Source organism: Eurosta solidaginis, chromosome 2 (assembly GCF_040869045.1).
Source record: "Eurosta solidaginis isolate ZX-2024a chromosome 2, ASM4086904v1, whole genome shotgun sequence".
Taxonomy (NCBI): Eukaryota; Metazoa; Arthropoda; class Insecta; order Diptera; family Tephritidae; genus Eurosta; species Eurosta solidaginis.
Window position 1 is genome coordinate 74,722,094 of NC_090320.1, and position 19,512 is coordinate 74,741,605.

At 38.4% G+C, this 19,512-nt stretch overlaps 1 protein-coding gene across 5 annotated transcripts in view; it reads right to left on the reverse strand.

Annotated features, from left to right (window-relative positions):
- Positions 1 to 244: 244 nt before the first annotated feature.
- Positions 245 to 19,512, reverse strand: part of LOC137239934 (lipase member H-A) — a 230,065-nt gene continuing 210,797 nt past the window's right edge. For all 5 annotated transcript variants that reach the window (XM_067765742.1, XM_067765739.1, XM_067765740.1 and 2 more), the window contains 2 exons: positions 590 to 755; positions 245 to 538 (listed from right to left, as the gene is read on the reverse strand). In XM_067765742.1, coding sequence (XP_067621843.1) covers positions 409 to 538; positions 590 to 755 — 296 coding nt within the window. In that variant the 3' untranslated portion in view covers positions 245 to 408. The remainder of the gene's footprint in view (positions 539 to 589; positions 756 to 19,512) is intronic.

Below are 19,512 nucleotides of genomic sequence, written 5' to 3' on the forward strand. Positions count from 1 at the left end.
ATGTATATTCGGCAAAGGACCATCAACCTCGGTAACACTCCCCAAAGCCTTCGGGTAGTGTCTTTATCGTTAATACAACAACAGCAAAGCATGCGCGCGCAAAGAAATTACTAGTAATTCAGATTGATATTATTGACTGGTTGACTTGGCACATTTTTTTTAACAGCTGACGACTTAGAACATTTACACATCAATGCCCACAGCACGTTTGATGAGACGAATTTTTTGTAATAATTGATACATATTTGTCTTGTCATTAATGAGCATTTTATTCAAGAATTTTTGTATTTATATACATATGTACATGCACACAGGTAATACCAAAGAAAATAAATCGCTTAAACTTAACGAGATGTTCTACATCGTGAGAGGTCAATTGAGTGATTTTAAACCTTGATAAATCATTCGCTAATTACCAGTCTGAGGGCCAATAGAATTGTTTCCAACTAGTTCTGAAGGATGGACGTAAACAATACCTGCAAGATCTCTTGCATAAGGGGGTATACCATTTGTTTGCAAGTAGTAGTCCCCAGATATGCTAAAAAGAGAACATATTAGTTGCAAAAATTTATTTGTTTTTGTTGCTTACTTCGTGGGACAGTCCTGACCCATGATCGCACTGGTGTTACCATCTAGAAATCTTTCATTTTTAAAATCTGTCCAGCTTTTTGCTTTTATAGCGAAAAATCTCTCTGAGAATTCTTTTTTCACACTCTCAGCCCAAAACCACCAAGATCTGCGATGACTGCAAAGATCTGAAAATATGATTTGTTAAGAGTTTAGTATAATATTAAAATGCGTACATGCTAGGGTATTAATATTTAAGATCCGTAATTCATTAGGATCTACTTATTTGGGAATTTGGGACACGACCCCACCCCTTCCGTTAATTTGGAACCATCTGTATATGCGTATATCGTGTGTTCTGCGTCATCCCACGGCAGCCGGTTATATGTACCGGAACGACTCGGGATTTTTTTTCCGATCAAGGCCTGTCATTTTAGTGTAACCCCTTTTAATTTGTTGCGTTACTCCTAAAAATGGTAGTCCTCGGAGCAGATCCTTGAAGCTGGACTGCTCCATGCCCTTCTGCTACGGAACGGTATTGAAACCAACCCCGTTTCTCGGATGTTGTTTTGCTACAAATGACGGAAAAGAATCCACGTCAGTCGGTCATACCCTTTTCAATGTGTCACGTGCAAAAGATGGATGCATCGTTCGGGGCGTTCTGGGTTAGAACCCACATTTCGTCGTCCACAAAATTTCTACAAAACTTTTGTGGGTCCCTGTTGTTCGCGTCACGCTCAAGCATAACTCCACCACCTTCTAGCAGCAAGGCTGCACTACAATATACGTGGAATGGAAGAATCAATGCCGAGCACCAGCTTTTACCTCCGATCCACCCCTCATTTTCCGGCACACGCACTCACGTCAGAAGGAGTCATCAACTCCTAGTCCCCCCTACCATGTGCTCGGCTTGCCAGCTAAGAATATTTATGATTGCGACATCAATCCAATGCAGTTCATGCCTTGCCCGCTGCCATCTTCATAGATGTTCCGGGCTTACCAATGGCAACCGGCTGGCCGGCGCATTCGTCCTATCAAAACACAAGTACCAGCCCATCAGCACCAGTTACTCCATCAGCAGCCGGACAGCACACCCGACAAAGCCTCCCTCAAGGCGTGTTCATCCATCTCTAACTTCCAGAGTGACGTCTGCCCCCTTGCGATGCCTACAACATAAATAGCAAAGATCACACAACGAGTAATGGTCACAGGTATAAAACCCGAGAAAGTCAGGGCATAACATTCCGCTGATGTTGACCTAGAAATAATTAACATCTATATTCTTCCTGCCACTTGCTGTCCAAATGGCTATCGCCCTGATATCAGTGCACTACTTAGTGGCACAGCAAATTTACAATATGACTTTCTGCACGATAAATGGCGAAGGGTTGTCCTCTTCTCCGAGGCTTGTTTTTGCTTTTCCTTGTATTGTGGTTTGACGTGACGGGTCCCAAGCCCAGCGCACAACCCGCTCAGCGGGGACGAACATATTTTTTGAACGTTTGTAAAGCGAGGCGCTTTATCCAAAACAGACGCCCGCTTGCAGCGGCACCTCATGGTGGACAGACGCTGCCGATGTAAGGGTGGCCTGGCCAGGTATTCGCCTTCTCACATTAGCTCACCACTAAACGGATGTTCAGTGGCTACCCAGAGGATACTTGACCGGAAACGACCATGTAGTGAACTGCTTGAACCGCATGCCAAAATGTCACTCTGGCCATTCACAGGTGAATGGCGGGCAGAAGCTTTCCCCACTTTCGAAGACTTCTACACACGGTTCCACTCTCCAATTAAACCAATTACTACAGTGAAAGGAAGGCTCAGACCTCAGGTAGCCCTAAACCACTACAAGTCAGTTGTAAGAAGCAAAATATAATACTCAATGTCTTCAACGACAAGCCTAATATATTCCCTCATATAGTAAAATCACAATTTTTACAGATAGCCTAGTCGCTTGCCAATTACTGGCGATGAACTATACAAAAAACCAATTAAATTTTCAATTGTTAGTCGTGATGAACAGTAGAACTTAACAGACGTGTTTTTCGTTGCTCGTTGGCCTTGTATTTTCTACTTCAATTCTTACACCTGTCGTTTCTATAATGGGAAAGTTCTCTATATGCAGTGATCGGTGCTCACCGGGCGATTTTATATTTTGTGGTGTTTGTCACTACAAAATTCATATAAATTGCACAAATTTATCCGAAAGTGCAATTAATTTTATTAATAACAATAACAATAAAAATAAATGTAAGGCGCGATAACCTCCGAAGAGATCTAAGGCCGAGCTTCTCTTCCAATTTGCGTCGTGCTCCTCTTGATTTTCCCTACAAATTGGCCGGACGGGACCTACATGTTTTATGCCGACTCCGAACGGCATCTGCAAAGCAGATGAGTTTTCACTGAGAGCTTTTCATGGCAGAAATACACCCGGAGTGCTTGCCAAACACTGCCGAGGGGCGACCCCGCTTAGAAAAATTTTCTTCTAATTGAAAAATCTTATTTCTAAAATTTTGATGTTGCTTTGCCCGGGAGTTGAACCCAGGGCATACGGTGTGATAGGCGGAGCACGCTACCCATCACACCACGGTGGCCGCGTGCGTGTTATGTTTTCGAGCTCTAAAATACACAAAACACTAAAAAGTGATGCTGCGCTGCAGAGTTTTTCTGACTTGCTAATGCCTGGAGAGAGTCATACGGATGAAGTGGACAATGAGAGAAGTGAAATCCGTACGCGCTCAAAGACAAAGTTCAGTGCACCTGAAGTAACACAAAAAGCTATAGCACAAGGCGAAGTAATGCAAAATAAAGCACAAAACAAATAACATCAGCCAGTGCATAAGGCAGTGAATTCAGGTGACAATGATAAGCCGTGTTCATCAACTTTTTTAAATGCGAGTGACAATAACAATAACAATAGCAGTGAGACAGCACTTCTGACAACAACCATAGCGGATGCTGTGCTGGCTGCTGGCTCTCTGTCGAATGTGCTCTCAGATGCCAAAGCTTGTTTTAGCAATCATCACAATGACACAAACATTGACTTGCCGCTTACTGCTGGCACTCGCTCTTTCGCTGCTGCTGCTGGCGCTGTTAACTATTCTATTGCGCCTAACAAGTCGCATATCCTCGTTTAAGCCCTCTGCCACGGAAGAGCATATTATTAAATACATCTCTGAACATGCTCTTATCGTGCTGATAAGATTGGTTGCTTTAGGTTAGTTAAGAGAGATGTCGATATCAACACTTTGTTCAGAGTTGCTTTCAAAGTACGAGTGCTATCTAAAGAATACAGTAAGCTCCTTAATAACGATCTATGGCCCTCTAATGGGACGGTTAAGCCGTTTCACTCTTTTCAAAAAAACAAAAATAAAAGAAATCGTGCCGAAGACATAGTCTTAGCGGTGCAACGCACCTAAATATTTATTTTCATAATACTAGGTACAAACCCACACCAAATTGGCAATTTATACCATTTGGGCAATTTATTACGCAATTTATCATATAATAAATTGTAATAACAAATTGCCAAATTAAAAAAAAAAATTGCGTAATAAATTGTTTAAAACTGCAAATACAACCTTGTAAAGTGTGTTTATTGGGTAGATTTAAACGTCATTTGCGCATGGCTCAACTATATGGCTGGCTCATCTGATCAGCTGATATTATTTTTTTGCATTTCACTGGAGTAGGGATTGTCAAAAGAGGATGGTAAACTCAAAATAAAACCAAAATATTGAACACATTTTCTTACAACACACAAAAATTTCAAAGTTTTATGTTTTCATTCCATTCCATTCGCCTAATTCCATCACGCACATTTTGACATTCTGGACAAAGGTATGTTGTTGCTGTAGAGATGAGCCAACCGGCTATCAAAATACTATTGTGTAAGCTAAATTGAATTGTATGAACACCACTCAATTTAAATCGAAACTGCCTCAATTTATTTTTCTGTTTGAACATAATATAATGTTTCTGGCGTGAGATCAAAATCTAGCATGCTTTTTAACATGAGCTCACATTCTGATTACGATGTTTTCATTATTGTCGAAAATTGGCTCAAGTCTGATTTTTATGATGGTGAATTTTTCGACTGCAACCTATACAATGTGTATCGCAAAGACCGGGACTACTCTAAAACTGGTGTCTCACGTGGTGGTGGTATTCTGATCGCTGTGCGCCGTCATCTCCGGTCATCGTTAGTGGATTTCAGCGATAAGAATTCACTACTTGATCAGCTCTATGTCTCTGTTCAGGGTACCTCCAAAATCTTTATCTGCGCATCCTACATTCCTCCTACAAGTCCGGATCATCTCTATAAATCACGAGGTGTATCTTATTGATAATTTCTTAAATTTCAATCTATCCCAGATAAACAGCTTCTCCAATCAGTTATCTAGAATGTTAGATCTTGTCTTCATTAGCGATAATATTAACTGCATGATGGCTGAATGTCTGGATGCACTATCTAGCTCTGATATACACCACATACCGCTTTCGCTTGCCATAGAATTTTACATTTTAGACAGCATCACTACCGATAATGAGTCTCCTGGTTTTTCTTTTAGACGTGGCAGTTTTGATCTAATTTTTCAGGAGGTCTCCTTGATTGATTGGGAAGCTTTTTTTCTGGGTTATGATCTCTCTAAGAGTTTTAATATTTTTAAAAATACCGTAAATCAAATCTGTATTAATAATATTCCGCGGAAGAAAAAGAGTTGTTATAAAATTCCATAGCATACTAAGAAAATAAAGCAATTGAAATTTCCTTCCCAGTACTTTCGAATGGAATGGGAATTTAATCGAAATTTGTTTCAATTACATTACAAGCAATGGAAAAAGTACTTTCGAATTTCCCATTCCATTCCTCAAAGGTATTGCGAAAGTAATTGAAAAACTACAAGTTAGTCTGTGTATAAGAACTTAATCCGGTTAATGTGGGTGACTTTTTGGGTCACACTTTTCATTATTTCATCAGATTTTTCTTGTGAATGCCTTCAGCATTTTGAAACACCAATAAATATCAAATAATTATTCTCTTAAAGTTCCCAGATAAGTAAGAGCATCTCCTTTCCTTCCTGCGCTATCGAAGTGTGCTGGCTATTGGAAAGCAGCACACTTTTTAATTTTCTTTGATACATTCATCTGGCATAACGTAAACACCATTAATGTTCCGGAAAACTTTTTTCTCGTATTCTTGATATTTTGATCCATTCATAGTTGCCTCCTCTGAGCGCTTTAATTCAGGGTGTTATGCGGACCGTGCCTTTTGGACGAATTGCAGCCAGAGGATAAATTTGGCGCCTGTATTCGAACAGATTCCCGATACCGGGCCACCTACCTCGCAGAGTATTGATGGCCTTACGTAAGGGGTGCTGCTGTGGCGGACGAACCGCTGATTCCGCCTTTTCGGGCAGGTGGTCGTACGACCGAGATGAACGACTCATTATCTAATTGTAATAAGGACGATGATAAGGGGAGGACTGGGTCGCAAGCCAAGGACTCGGGGAGCGAGAGTAGTGCTGATTCAATGAATTCCGTGTTGGAAAAGCATACAAATGAGAACGGAGTAGTAGAGTGGAGAAGGGTACGGAGCAGAGGAGTTAAGAGAGCCCTGTCGCTGTACTGAGTCTGAGAATTGTCCAACGCCTGGGAGCAGTGGTCGACCCAGGTTAGGTTAGGTTGTGAGGGCTGAGCTGGACACTATGGTAACAGCTCACTACTTAGGCCACCGGTGGGCCCATTGTAATACCCTATACGGTCTCAAAGAGGACCCCTACCCTGCCTAAAGCTGGTCAAACCACTTCGTGGAATTTATGTATTTTGCTAGAGCCTTGACTTCATAGCTAGAGACCTCAGCAAGGTCATGTAGAAAAGGTTTACCAAGGATGGCCAACCTACGCCTACTAAACGCTGGACAATGACAGAGAAGGTGCTGGACACTCTCCTCCTCTTCTGTACATCTACAGCTGCGACAAAAGTCGAAGGTTGTTATAGTAATTGAAACCACGTTTTTATTTTATAACAAAATTTTAATTATATTTTTTTAAAACGCCTAAATGTATGCGTCTATTTTATTTTTCACAACAATTAAAATTTTTGAAAATTGAAAAATCAATATTGAAAATTAAAATATTGATAATACATTTGAAAATTACAAAGTTCAAAGTAACTAAAATACATAGTTAAATAAAAATAATAAGAACCCTACATTACTCCCCCTTCAAGAAAATTTATCATTAAACAAATTGAACGCAACTCTCTTTTTATGTAAATTCTTGGTGTTGTTTGTGTCTGTTGTTTCAATTATTGCAGGTTTTAATCTATCAATAGGAATAGTTTTAATATTATTATCTATTTCAAGTTTAAAACATTTTTGGTCTTTTTCCACAATTTTGTAAGGTCCTTCATATGGTTGTTGTAATGAATGTTTATCAATGACTCGAACAAATGCAAATTTACAAGTTTGAAGATCTTTTGGAACGTAAATTCCAGTATCAGAATCTTTATGATGACTTAAATTTGATCTAACATTTCGAAAATGTTCACGTAAATATTCAGTTGATGAGAAATTTTTAGCTGATGGCACAACAAGTTCCCTTGGCAAACGTAAATTCTGACCGAAAACCATTTCCGCTGGTGTAGCCGAAATATCTTCTTTGTAAATATATCGCAAACCAAGTAATATGACAGGTAACTCGTCATACCAATTATTTGTGTCCTCTCTAGCTATTATAGTAGTCTTTAATCGTCTATGAAACCTTTCAACCATACCATTTCCTTGAGGGTTATATGCGGATGTTGTAATTTGGTGACTACCAAGTAATTTAGTTAACTCTGAAAACAATTTCGATGTAAATTGGCTACCTAGATCAGTTGTTATCTTTAACGAACTCCAAACCGAGAAATATATTCTCTAAAAAACTTATTTGCAATTGTAGTTGCTGAAATATCTTTTAATGCATATGCCTCAGGCCAACGGGTAAATCTTTCAATAATCGTTAAAATATAGCGATGTCCTTTTGAAATAGGTAATGGTCCAACTATATCTAAATGGATGTGTTCAAATCTATTCTTGGGAATTTGAATTTTGACAATAGGGGATTTTGTATGACGATAAACTTTAGACTTTTGACAATTAAGACACTCTTTTGACCAAATATTAATATCCTTATTCATATTAGGCCAATAATATTTTTTAGCTATGAGCCGTCGTGTAGCTCTTGTACCCGGATGTGCTATTCTATATAAAAGATCAAATACTGTTTTTCGCAAATTACTCGGTACAAATGGCCTAGGAGTTTCTCCTGAAATTTCACACCAAATATTAAAATTTAAAATGGGAATACTAATTAGTTTTAAATTTAGATATTGAGAATCAGATACAAGTTGATTTAAGTCATCATCTTTTTGTTGCTCAGTTTGTAAAATTTTAAAATTCAGTTCTGTATTATATATTGCATTAACCTCAAAAGCTCTAGATAGCGTATCTGCTACAACATTGGGTACTCTTTAATGTATTGTAACGAATGTTAGCAGCACTGAGCGATGCTATCGTCTCTAAGCCGATGCTAAGCAGTGACATGAATTCACATCCATAGATCAATCACTATGTATCTACATAAACGAAACAATAATTGCGTCTACACATATGTACCATGTACGTATACGAGCAGCGGAGAGTCAATGCACAAACACATGCATATATCTGAGATACTCCTGAAAGTATGCAATGAGAAAAACTATAAAATTGTTCAATTGTAGTTACAGCTGAGAAGTTTGAGAGCTGCTGGACTAGTAGATTCTGGAAGCGCCTAGAAGATGCGAACGTTGAAATCCAAGAGTATAAAAGGCGGCAATTGTAGAGGCGCTGGAATTCAGTTTGATTTGAGATTTCGATTAAGACGCTATCTAGCGAGCAAGAGCAGTATTATTTTGAATAGTAGAGTTTCATTTGAGCTATCAATCAGTTTGGTTATTAAGCAAGCTATTCATTGCACAGTTTGAGCGTTATTGTGAAGTACTTTAATAAAGGCCATTTTGCATTATTACATATTGGTGTTATTTATTCAACAGTTTAGTGATTCGAACTTAGCAAAGAATTTAAAATAAGAGGATTTGCAGCAAATTCGTTACAGTATTGTATGTCATCAGTAAATTGTGCTATAAATTCCAAGTGTCTCGTTTGCCTAGGACTTCGTTCTGTTTTTGAATTTAAAACAGTAGTCAAGGGTTTATGGTCCGTATAAATTGTAAATTGTCGTCCTTCCAAAAGATATCTAAAATGTTTTATATTTAAGTAAATTGCCAATAACTCCCTATCAAAAGCACTATATTTAATTTCAGTTGGAGAAAGTTTTTTAGAAAATAATGCAATGGGCTCAATTTTATTATTGTAATTTTGTTGTATAACGCCCCCAATCGCTGTGTTAGATGCATCTACTGTTAAAGATAATTTAGCATATTTGTTAAAATGATTTAACAATATCGTAGATGCAAATTTATCTTTAATGCATTCAAAAGCTTCATTCGAACTCTCGTCCCATACCAAAGTTTTGTCACGTTTCTTACTTACTTTGTTAATTAGATCATAAATTGTGTTTGTAAATTCTGCTAGTTTTGGAATGTATCTATGATAATAATTTACCATACCAATAAATTTATGTGCCTGCTTAACTGATTTTGGACGTTCGAAATTGCGAGTAGTTGATACCTTTTCATCGGAAGGTCGAATACCTGTTCCAGAAATGTTATGTCCAAAAAAATCTATATTTGTTACACCAAAAGTACATTTACTTGGTTTAATGTTTAAACCGCACTCTGTAAGGCGTTGAAAAAGGATACGTAAATCTTTTAAATGCTGTTCTTCGTCTTTACTTGCAATAAGTAAGTCGTCAATGTAAGCATATACAAAATCTAAGGCACCTACTACCTCATTTATGAATCTTTGAAAGGTTTGTGCAGAATTTCTAAGTCCGAAAGGCATTCTCATGAATTCAAACATACCGAAAGGAGTTGTAATAGCAGTTTTGTAAATATCTTCTTCAGCCATAGGAATTTGGTGATATGCCCTAACTAAATCTAATTTTGAAAATATATTTTTATTATGAAGGTTCATATTAAAATCTTGAATGTGAGGTAAGGGATAACGATCGCGACCAGTTACAATATTCAATCTTCTAAAATCACCACATGGACGTCAATCATTCAACTCTTTTTTAGGTACAAGGTGAAGAGGTGATGCTACTGAAGAATTTGAAGGCCGGCAAATGCCTGTTTTAACTAAGAAATCAAACTCCGTTTTCGCGACTTTGTATTTTACCAGATCTAAGCGCCTGGGCTTAAAAAATGGAAGACTACCTTCTGTTACAAATCGATGTACTGGTGTATGTTTAGCAGGTTTAGTATAATCTGGTTCTGAAATAAGTGACGGAAACTCTTTTAAAAATTTTGTAAATTTATTGTCAACCACAAATAATTTAGGTAATAGAATGTCACAAAAGTAGGATACTGCATTAACTGAGAGATTGGTTAATGGATCTACTTAACGTTTATGTTTAATGTCAATAAGAAGACCATATTTACAAAGAAAATCAGCGCCAATTATTGGCTTGGCTATATCCGCAATCAAAAATGTAAAGGGAAATTCACGTCTTAAACCTAAATTTACGTTTAAAAGCCTTTTCCTGTAAGTGGCAATTGTTGAGCCATTAGCTGCAGTGAGAATTATGTCTGAACGTTTCGTATGAGGAAATTTAGACGCGGGTAATACCGAAATTTCTGCTCCACTATCAATTAAAAAATTTTTTTGTTTTCTCTATCAAAAATAAATAAGCGACGCGTCGAAAATTCTAAATTTCCGTTGTTCGTCGCTGCTGTTATAAGAACAAGGTTGTTCACAACTTCTAGCATTATTTCCAAATTTGTAGTGAAATCTACACAACCAATTTGGATTATTTCGCGAGTTAGAACGATGCTTAAAAGAATTTCTAAAATTATTCCTAGAATTGAAACGCGACCTAGATTTATTCCGATACACTTCTGTTTTAATTTCTGCTAATTCCAAAGAAAGTTTCTGAAAACTTTCACACATCAAAGAGGTGGTTTTAACTATATTTTCAATAACTGAATTTTGAGCTTTTAAATCTGATATTGTAAGAAGAAAGAAAAGAAAACTTCTTTTTTATTCATAACTTCAAAAAATGTTATCCGCTAATTTTACTAATTCATTAATATTATTAGCACTTGAGCTAGCCAAAATTGCACTTAAATTTTTGGGAAGTTTTCTCAACAAAATTCTCTTTAAAATATTTTCACTAAAATTTGAACCAGCTAACAAAATTAATGACCGATAAAATTCAGAGGGCTTGCGATCACCCATTTCAGAATCATTTAAGATTTTATCAAGCTTTGAATTTTCTTTCTATTAAAACTTTTTTGAGTTCACTAAACTTGTTAGTGAGGGGAGGGTTTTGGATAAAATCTAAAATTGTTACTATTACGTCTTGTGGAAGTGCTGTTATAATATGTTCGTATTTGGTATTCTCTTGAGTTATATTTTTGGTGTTAAATTGTGTTTCAGCGTGTATAAACCACGCTTCTGGACAACTAGTCCAAAATTGTGGAAGTTTGACAGATGTAGCACAAATTTCAGAATTATTTTGATTTGCATATGGATTTACTAATTCTTCTTGAGAAGAATTATTCTGTAAATCAATAAGCGAATCATTTAAATTTTGTGTGAGTGTAGAAGTGTGTGTATTGTGTCGTGGAGAATGAAAAATTTTAACTAAATTGAAGAAGGAGTTAAAAAAATTTATATTTTATATTAACTGCTTAAATAAACAATATATATATATTTAACTTAGAACAAACCAACTTCAAAATTCTTCTTCCAAAATTTTGTTCCCTTTTAAATTGTGTAATTGCTTTAAAATTGATTGATGAAATTTGACGATGGTTTTAATATTGTGCAATGGCTTTAAAATTGATTGATGAAATTGGAAAATATATTGTGCAATGGCTTTAAAATTGATTGATGAAATTGGACAATGTATTGTGTAATGGCTTTAAAATTGATTGATGAAATTGGACAATGTATTGTGCATTGGCAAATCAAGTATGACAGTAGTTTGTGAAAATGCACTCCGCTGCTTTCAAAAAATTTAGTTGTGCAGTAGTCCCTCTCCCGTTATTGAAATTTTCCAATTTTCGTTATACAATGTTTGGTCATTGGTATTTTTTAGTTTTAGTTGTTGTTGTCACTGCTCCGAATTCAATTCAATACGCGTTCTATGTATTTAGGTATAGGTTAATGATTGGATCGCTGATCGAACTGTTGTTGATGTTTTTAAAGTTTATATTTTTGGCATGTTTCTTTAATGGACATTGATGTTATGGTAAAAACCTCGAAAAAAAAAATCTGTAGATGCTAGAAGTTTTTATAATTGATGGTTGATATTAATTCTGTTATTGATATATTTTAAATTTCTTGTAGTTGAATATCAAAATCTTCGAATTAGGCGTAAATATTGATTATAATAGAGTTTGTTTAATTCACTCGAAAAATTTAGCACAATGTATAATGTATGTACACGACATATAATGTATATTCATTTAAAGTAATTTGCACGATGTAGTTTATTTTAACTCAAAATGTTTATTTTAAAATTGAGTCGTTAAAATTTGTCTTGGTACACAAATTATCGTAGCACAAGAATATTCATTTACAATATGTTGCAGTTTAAAAGTCAATCAAATAACCACACAAAAATTTTTGCAACATAAGCATAAATTTTAAGTCACTCAAAGTTCAATTCTCAAGTCTATATTTTTGAATATATATTTAATATGCTGATAAAAAGGTCGCCAAAACTTTTATATATTTTATATGTTTTTTGTAAGTTTGAAAATGTAGGATCGCAGGATAAAATTACATTAGTCTCGCCACTCTTCTAGTTTGATACAACACTGTTAAATCGATTCATCTGTTCACAGATTTTAATTTCTTTGTATTTATTTTTCTTATGTTTTTAATATGCAAACTACCATTTAGGTTCGCAGGACGCCAATATAGTAATTGAAACCACGTTTTTATTTTATAACAAAACTTTAAATTATATTTTTTTAAAACGCCTAAATGTATGCGTCTATTTTATTTTTTATTTTTCACAACAATTAAAGTTTTTGAAAATTGAAAAATCAATATTGAAAATTAAAATATTGATAATACATTTGAAAATTACAAAGTTCAAAGTAACTAAAATACAAAGTTAAATAAAAATAATAAGAACCCTACAGTTGTTACCCCCATTCTAGCACCATGCGTGCCTATTAAACAATGCCCTGTTAGAACCCTTATCAGGGATGATAGAACTGATTTGTTTAAAATCAGAAGCGCTCTTGTGCGGCCCTTGTCATATGAGGGCCAGCTTAGCCTGGCTGACCATAGTCCATTTGCAATTCTTATAGTGCTTGTGTTCACACGAAGCCTGATAGTGGCCATGGGTATACCTACCGAATCATTTCCCGGAAGGATATGGTCGGTGGTGCCTCTTCTGGCCAGCTCGTCTGCTCTGCAGTTGGCTTCAATATCCCTGTGCCCATGTACCCATATAAGGCTGATACTGAAGTGCTGAGCCATCTCGTTAAGAGATCTGCGGCATTCAGCGACCGACTTTGCGTTGTCGACGAATGAGTCCAGGGCCTTTAGTGCCAGGCCTGTCTGAGAAAATAAACACCCGTTTACCATCCTTAGGCATAGACCCGAGATGATTCACAGCCCTGTGTATTGCCAGCATTTCCGTTTGGCAAACACTACTACGGTCGGCCCAATATTAGTGGAAATTGAGCGCTTGGCGGTAGAAGTAGGTCGAAAGCAATTCAAAAGGTTTGTTGGCGAGAAACCCTCGGTACTGCGCAACTGGGAAGAGCATCTAAATAACTGCAATATTTCTTGGGTGCCGATATGCCGTGGTCAATCGTCAAATCCTTGTCTAACCCGAAAGAAACACAATGATAATATATCGATCGCCTTTGGCGATAAAAGTATGCGGACTCGAAGACATGCGTGAGCGGTTTTTGTCGGCAATTTGTAATGCGTCCTTGAGTAGGCAAGATGAGGTGCAAACAGAGGGGAACATAAACACAAACACGACGTGTGACCCATTACCATCACCCCACAGTAGTTGGAGAAGCCACGAAAAAAGCCAAACCTTCTAAATCATTAGGTCCAGATGGAGTAGCCATGCCAATGCTAAAACATCTTGGCGCTGAGGGAGTAAGCTACATTACGCACGTTTTCAAGCCTGGGAAACCGGCTAACGAAGGTGAGTCAGAACGACCGGTATCATTCCATTCGCCAGCAGCGAAGATATTGGAAACTTTCCTGCTCCATCAGTTTACTGCGAATCTTCGCCCAGCCACTCATCAGCATGGTTTCCGCAAAATGCATAGCACTGCCAGCGCTGTCAAAAGCTTTTGACACAGTCAACCACGGCACTCTACTCCAAGATATTGTGACGAATATTACCATCTCTAAGGTTATTAAATAAAGGCACAACATTAAAGCAAGCTACATAAGCACACTAATCATCATGTACACACATACATACAAGCAGCAGAGAGATACTCAAAAACGCATGTCATCATCAGCCAAGTAGTACTCACATGTCAGAAGAGGAATTGTTGAATAAATTCCGAAGATTTCGAGTAAACAAGGACATGGCAAAGTGGAGTGAATTGAATATCCAGCAACTGAAGGAGTTGGAGAGCCGTGGATTGAATACAACCGGCAATAAAGTCGAACTTCAGGCACGACTACGGGAGGCAATGGAAGCAGAAGAAACTAACGTGGAAGAGTATGTCTTTCATCTTGATGGCGACGAGACAACAACAAAAATTGAAGAGAAAAACGAAACATCGCAGACACTTACGAGTACAGACTTGAACACGACGTAACATCCAAGATGGAAGCACAGGAGGCACACATTTCAGAAATGTCGTCGCATATGTCATCCCTACTGGAAGAACAGAAGACATATATGGCATCACAACTGGAAGAACAGAAGACATATATGACATCTCAGTTGGCTAAGCAGTTGAAAGCACAAGAGGATCGCATATCCTCGCAGCTGGAGGCACAGATAAGAAGATAAAATGGAGGCCGAGATGCATGCTTTGAAAGATCGGATTAAGGAGTTACAATTTAATGTCTACTCTGAAGGTAAAATCCCCAACGTTTGATGGTTCTGTTTAATGTCCAGGTATTTAAGCTCGAATTTGAGAAGACGTCAGCAGCGAACAACTGGAATTCCGAGGATAAAGTTGCTACATTGTTCCTGGCTTTAAAAGGACCAGTTGCTGAGATATTACAGACTATCCCAGGGTACGATCGTAACTGTTATGAAGCATCGATGGCAAAACCGCTACCAAAAAAGCTAACGTGACTTTGCCTCGGATGTTGAAAGATTGGCTCATCTAGCAAATGCGGACGCACCCGTGGAATACAGCGAGAGGGTAAAAATCCAGAGCTTTATAAATGGCATACGGGACGTGGAAACGAAGCGAGCTACATACGCAAACCCAAAGTTAACATTCGCTGAAACAGTATCCAATGCACTGACTCAGGAAACTGCCTCACTATTGCGTAAACCAGCGTTCAAAGCCCATCGCGTGGAACTGGAAAGACCAGCCTGGGTAGACACAATTTTGTAAGCTTTGAAAGGAGCGCAGCAGAAAAACGATGGTACCGTCAAATGTTTTATGTGTGGTACGCCAGGGCACATTGCACGTTATTGCAGTACCAACCCTAATAGTTCCAACAATGTGGGTGGCCGTAAACGCAGAGCTGAAGGAGATGAGCAAATCTCCAAACCTACTAAATTGTTAAACTAAGGCGAGTCAGCCGCAGGGGGCGACAGCTGGGTTTCTCAATTGAATGCCCCATAATCTCTATCTCGCAGATTGGAAGAAGGTCGAGCAATCTTACTGTCGGAGTACATGTGGATGGAAAGGAATGTTTACTGACTGTAGATACGGGCACATCGCATTCCATCATTCGATCACATTTAGCCAACAAGAAGATAAGACCATTGCTTGGAGCAAGATAACGTACATCCACGGGAGAGGACACCCAGGTATTGGAGAAGTAGCAATAGGGATCGTCACGGTACTACACAATTTTATAGTGGCAGAGATTGTTGATGCAATCATAATTGGAGTGGACTTCTTAAGCGACCAAGGCATCAAGATCGATATGCAAAGCAAGACGATACGATATAAGAACATGGATGTGCCACTTAATTTCGGCTACGAGAGATGCTACAGTAGTAAACGAGTGCTGGTGGCAAATGTTGATTGAGATTGTCGGACAAACAAATTGTGGGTTGTCGAAGCAGCAAACAAATCAACACCGAATGTACTTGTAGGAAAACCCTGGCTAGGACAAAACAATTCCGGTGCGTAGACTACCGGAAGTTGAATGACCTTACGAAAAAGGATAGCTACGCATTGCCAAGAATTGACGACACTCTGGACTCGCTATCTGGTACAAAATGGTTTTCCACACTTGACTTAAAAAGTGGCTACTGGTAAGTGGAGGTGAAGGAGGAAGACAAGGAGAAAACAGCCTTCAGTGTCGGAAATGGTCTTTGGCAGTTTACAGTAATGCCCGTTGGACTATGTAATGCACCAGCCACTTTTGGGTGACTCATGCATGAGGTACTGAAAGGACTTCATTGGAAAACATGCTTAGTGTAACTATACGTCATCATCGTATTGGGAAAGAACTTTGAAGAACGTCTTAAGAACTTAGAGGAAGTTTTCCATAGAATAGCTGGCACTGGTCTGAAACTAAGTCCCAAAAAGTGTTCGCTGTTTAAAAAGGAAGTAAATTATTTGGGTCACAAGGTAACGACAGAGGGCATCTTCACTGCGAATGAAAAGATAGAGGCTGTAAAGGATTGGCCAAGACCACAGAACCTGCATGAATTGAGAAGTTTCCTTGGGCTGTGCACATATTACCGCCGATTTGTACCAAACTTTTCCAGTGTAGCCCATAGCCTCCACGAGCTTACAAGAAAAAATAAAGCTTTTGAATGGAAGAAGGAGCAAGAAGTGGTTTTCCAAACATTGAAAGAGCGTTTGTGCACTGCCCCACTGTTGGCATATCCGATTCCAGGAGCAACATTTATTCCAGATACCGATGCGAGTGGATATGCAACAGGAGCCGCTTTAGCACAACTGGTCGATTGACAGGAGAAGGTATTTGCATATTACAGCCGACCAATTGGAAAACCAGAGAGGAACTATTGCGTTACAAGGAGGGAGCTGTTGGAATTGTTAGAGTGCATTAAACATTTTCACAAATACCTCTACGGCCAGCGATTCCGCGTCAGGACAGATCACGCAGCGTTGAAACGGCTTCTGCAGCTCCGTAATCCAGAAGGACAATTGGCACGGTAGATAGAGCGACTACAAAGTTATGAATTTTCCATTGAGCATCGAAAAGGTAGTGCCCATGGAAATGCTGATGCAATGTCACGAATACCATGTAGTTTGGAATGCAAACACTGTTCGAAAACTGAGGCTAAGGAAGACATCATAGATGTCCGGCTTATGACTTTAATGTGTTCGGATGAATGGGACATGGAACAACTAAAGAAGTGTCACACGTTATGCGAGGGCTCGAACGAAACGAATAACCAAATAAAGAGATGTCAGCAGAGAGTCCTATTGCGAAGTCATATTGGGCACAGAGCAACAGTTTAGAATTGATATCTGGTTGCCTACATCGAGTATGGGCGAGTGAGGATGGTCAAAGTAAGAGGAAACTCATAGTTGTTCCAAAGAAAAGGATTCCCGACGTTCGCAGTGAGCCACATATCGGTCCAAGTGGAGGTCATCTTGGAATTACGAAAACGCTCGAGAAGATTAAGCAGAGATTCTACTGGGTTGGTTGCCGTCAGTCGGTCACTGAGTGGATTGCCAACTGCGAGGTTTGCAGCAGAGCAAAACGACCCAAAACCAGAAGTTATGGCCAGATGAAGCAATATAACTCAAGTGCGCCATTTGAAAGGATCGTTATGGATGTCGCAAGTCCATTTCCTACTAGCAACTGCGGAAGCAAATATGTGCTGGTGGTTATGGATTATTTCAGCAAATGGCCAGAGGTATACCCAATGCAAATCAAGAAGCGGAAACAGTATCAGAAGTGTTCATAAACAATTAGGTTGCAAGGTATGGTGTACCAATGGAGTTACATTCTGACCAAGGGAGAAATTTTGAATCAGCGGTGTTTCAAGAAATGTGTAAGAAATTGGGCATTCAAAAAACTCGGACAACTGCATTGCATCCTCAGTCCGATGGTATGGTGGAATGATTCAATAGAACATTGGAGGAGCACTTAAGGAAAGTAGTGGACAAGTTCCACAAAGAGTGGGATACACGCATACCATTATTCTTGATGGCTTACCGATCGGCAGTGCATGAGACAACGGGCCAAACTCCCGAAAAAGTAATTTTTGGCAATGACCTTCGACTGCCAGCTGATTTGGAGTTTGGGACAAATGCCGATGCGGAGAGAAGTGCCAAGAAATCCACTGGTGTCTTGGAGGAAGAGCTGAGGGAAATACATGATCTTGTAAGACAACGAACCAAGATTATGAGTGGCAAGATGAAAGCCAGATATGATAAAGCAATTAATTCGAAAGGTTTTCGGGAAGGAGATTTGGTACTGCTATACAACCCACAACGAAAAAAAGGTTTGTCACCGAAATTGCAGTGTAATTGGGAAGGCCCATACAAAGTTATAAAACGAATCAACGATGTAGTTTACCGCATACAAACCATTGGCAAACCACGAAACAAAACGAAAGTGGTTCATTTGGAAAGGCTGGCAGCATATAGACCGGAAAATTTGTCTGATCGGGACGATCCGACTTAGGTGGAAGGCAGTGTGACGAATATTATCATTTCTAAGGTTATTATATAAAGGCATAACAACATTAAAGCAAGCTACATAAACGCATTAATCATCATGTACACACATACATACAAGCAGCAGAGAGATACTCACAAACGCATGTCATCATCAGCGAAGTAGTACTCACATACACACACGCATATGGTTACACACTACAAATGCACGCGCGTATGGCTGGTGACCAGTAGCGCTATTCACTAGCAATGGTCTGTGTCTCATTTGAAATTTATGCGTTTGTCACTTGGTGTATTTATTATGTGTAACATTTCAAGTATATAGCGTTTATTGCTGTTTCTCTCATGCTGCATTATTGTTACATTTTCCAAGTCGGGAGAGTGTCCAGTGGTTCTGCAGTGCTGAGTTAAAGCTGTCTTATTGTCATTAGGGTTGTCACGATTTTTGATATTTGATTTATGTCCGGAAATCCTCGTCTTCAATTTCGATTTAGTTGTCCCCACATATACTTTGTCGCATACGTGGGACCCGTCGCCATTACAATTAATTTTATATATAACGTCCGATTTATCAAATTTCTCTATTCTGCTTTTCGTATTGCTAAAAATCCTCCGTTGCAACGTATTGTTGTATGTGAAAGCTAATTTAAATCTCTCTCTGTCATATATGTTTGAATATTTTATTCTATTAGACAGACCAGATACAAATGTGGTCGATTTATACATTTTCTTTGTATCATTAGTTGGTTTATTTGTATTTAAGTTTACGAAATAATCTCTTATATAGCTCTGTATTATATGTGTTGGAAACTCATTATTCTCTAATATGTTTTTTATTGCTTTTATATTCTCCTCGTGGTAGACTTCATCACTAATGGAGAGAACTCTTCTGACAAAATTCTTGGCTGTGTTGACTATCGTTGCCTTGTCATGATTCGAGTTATAATTGATTAGCCTACCCGATGCAGTGGGCTTCTTGTACCAATCAAATGAAAGTTGGTTATT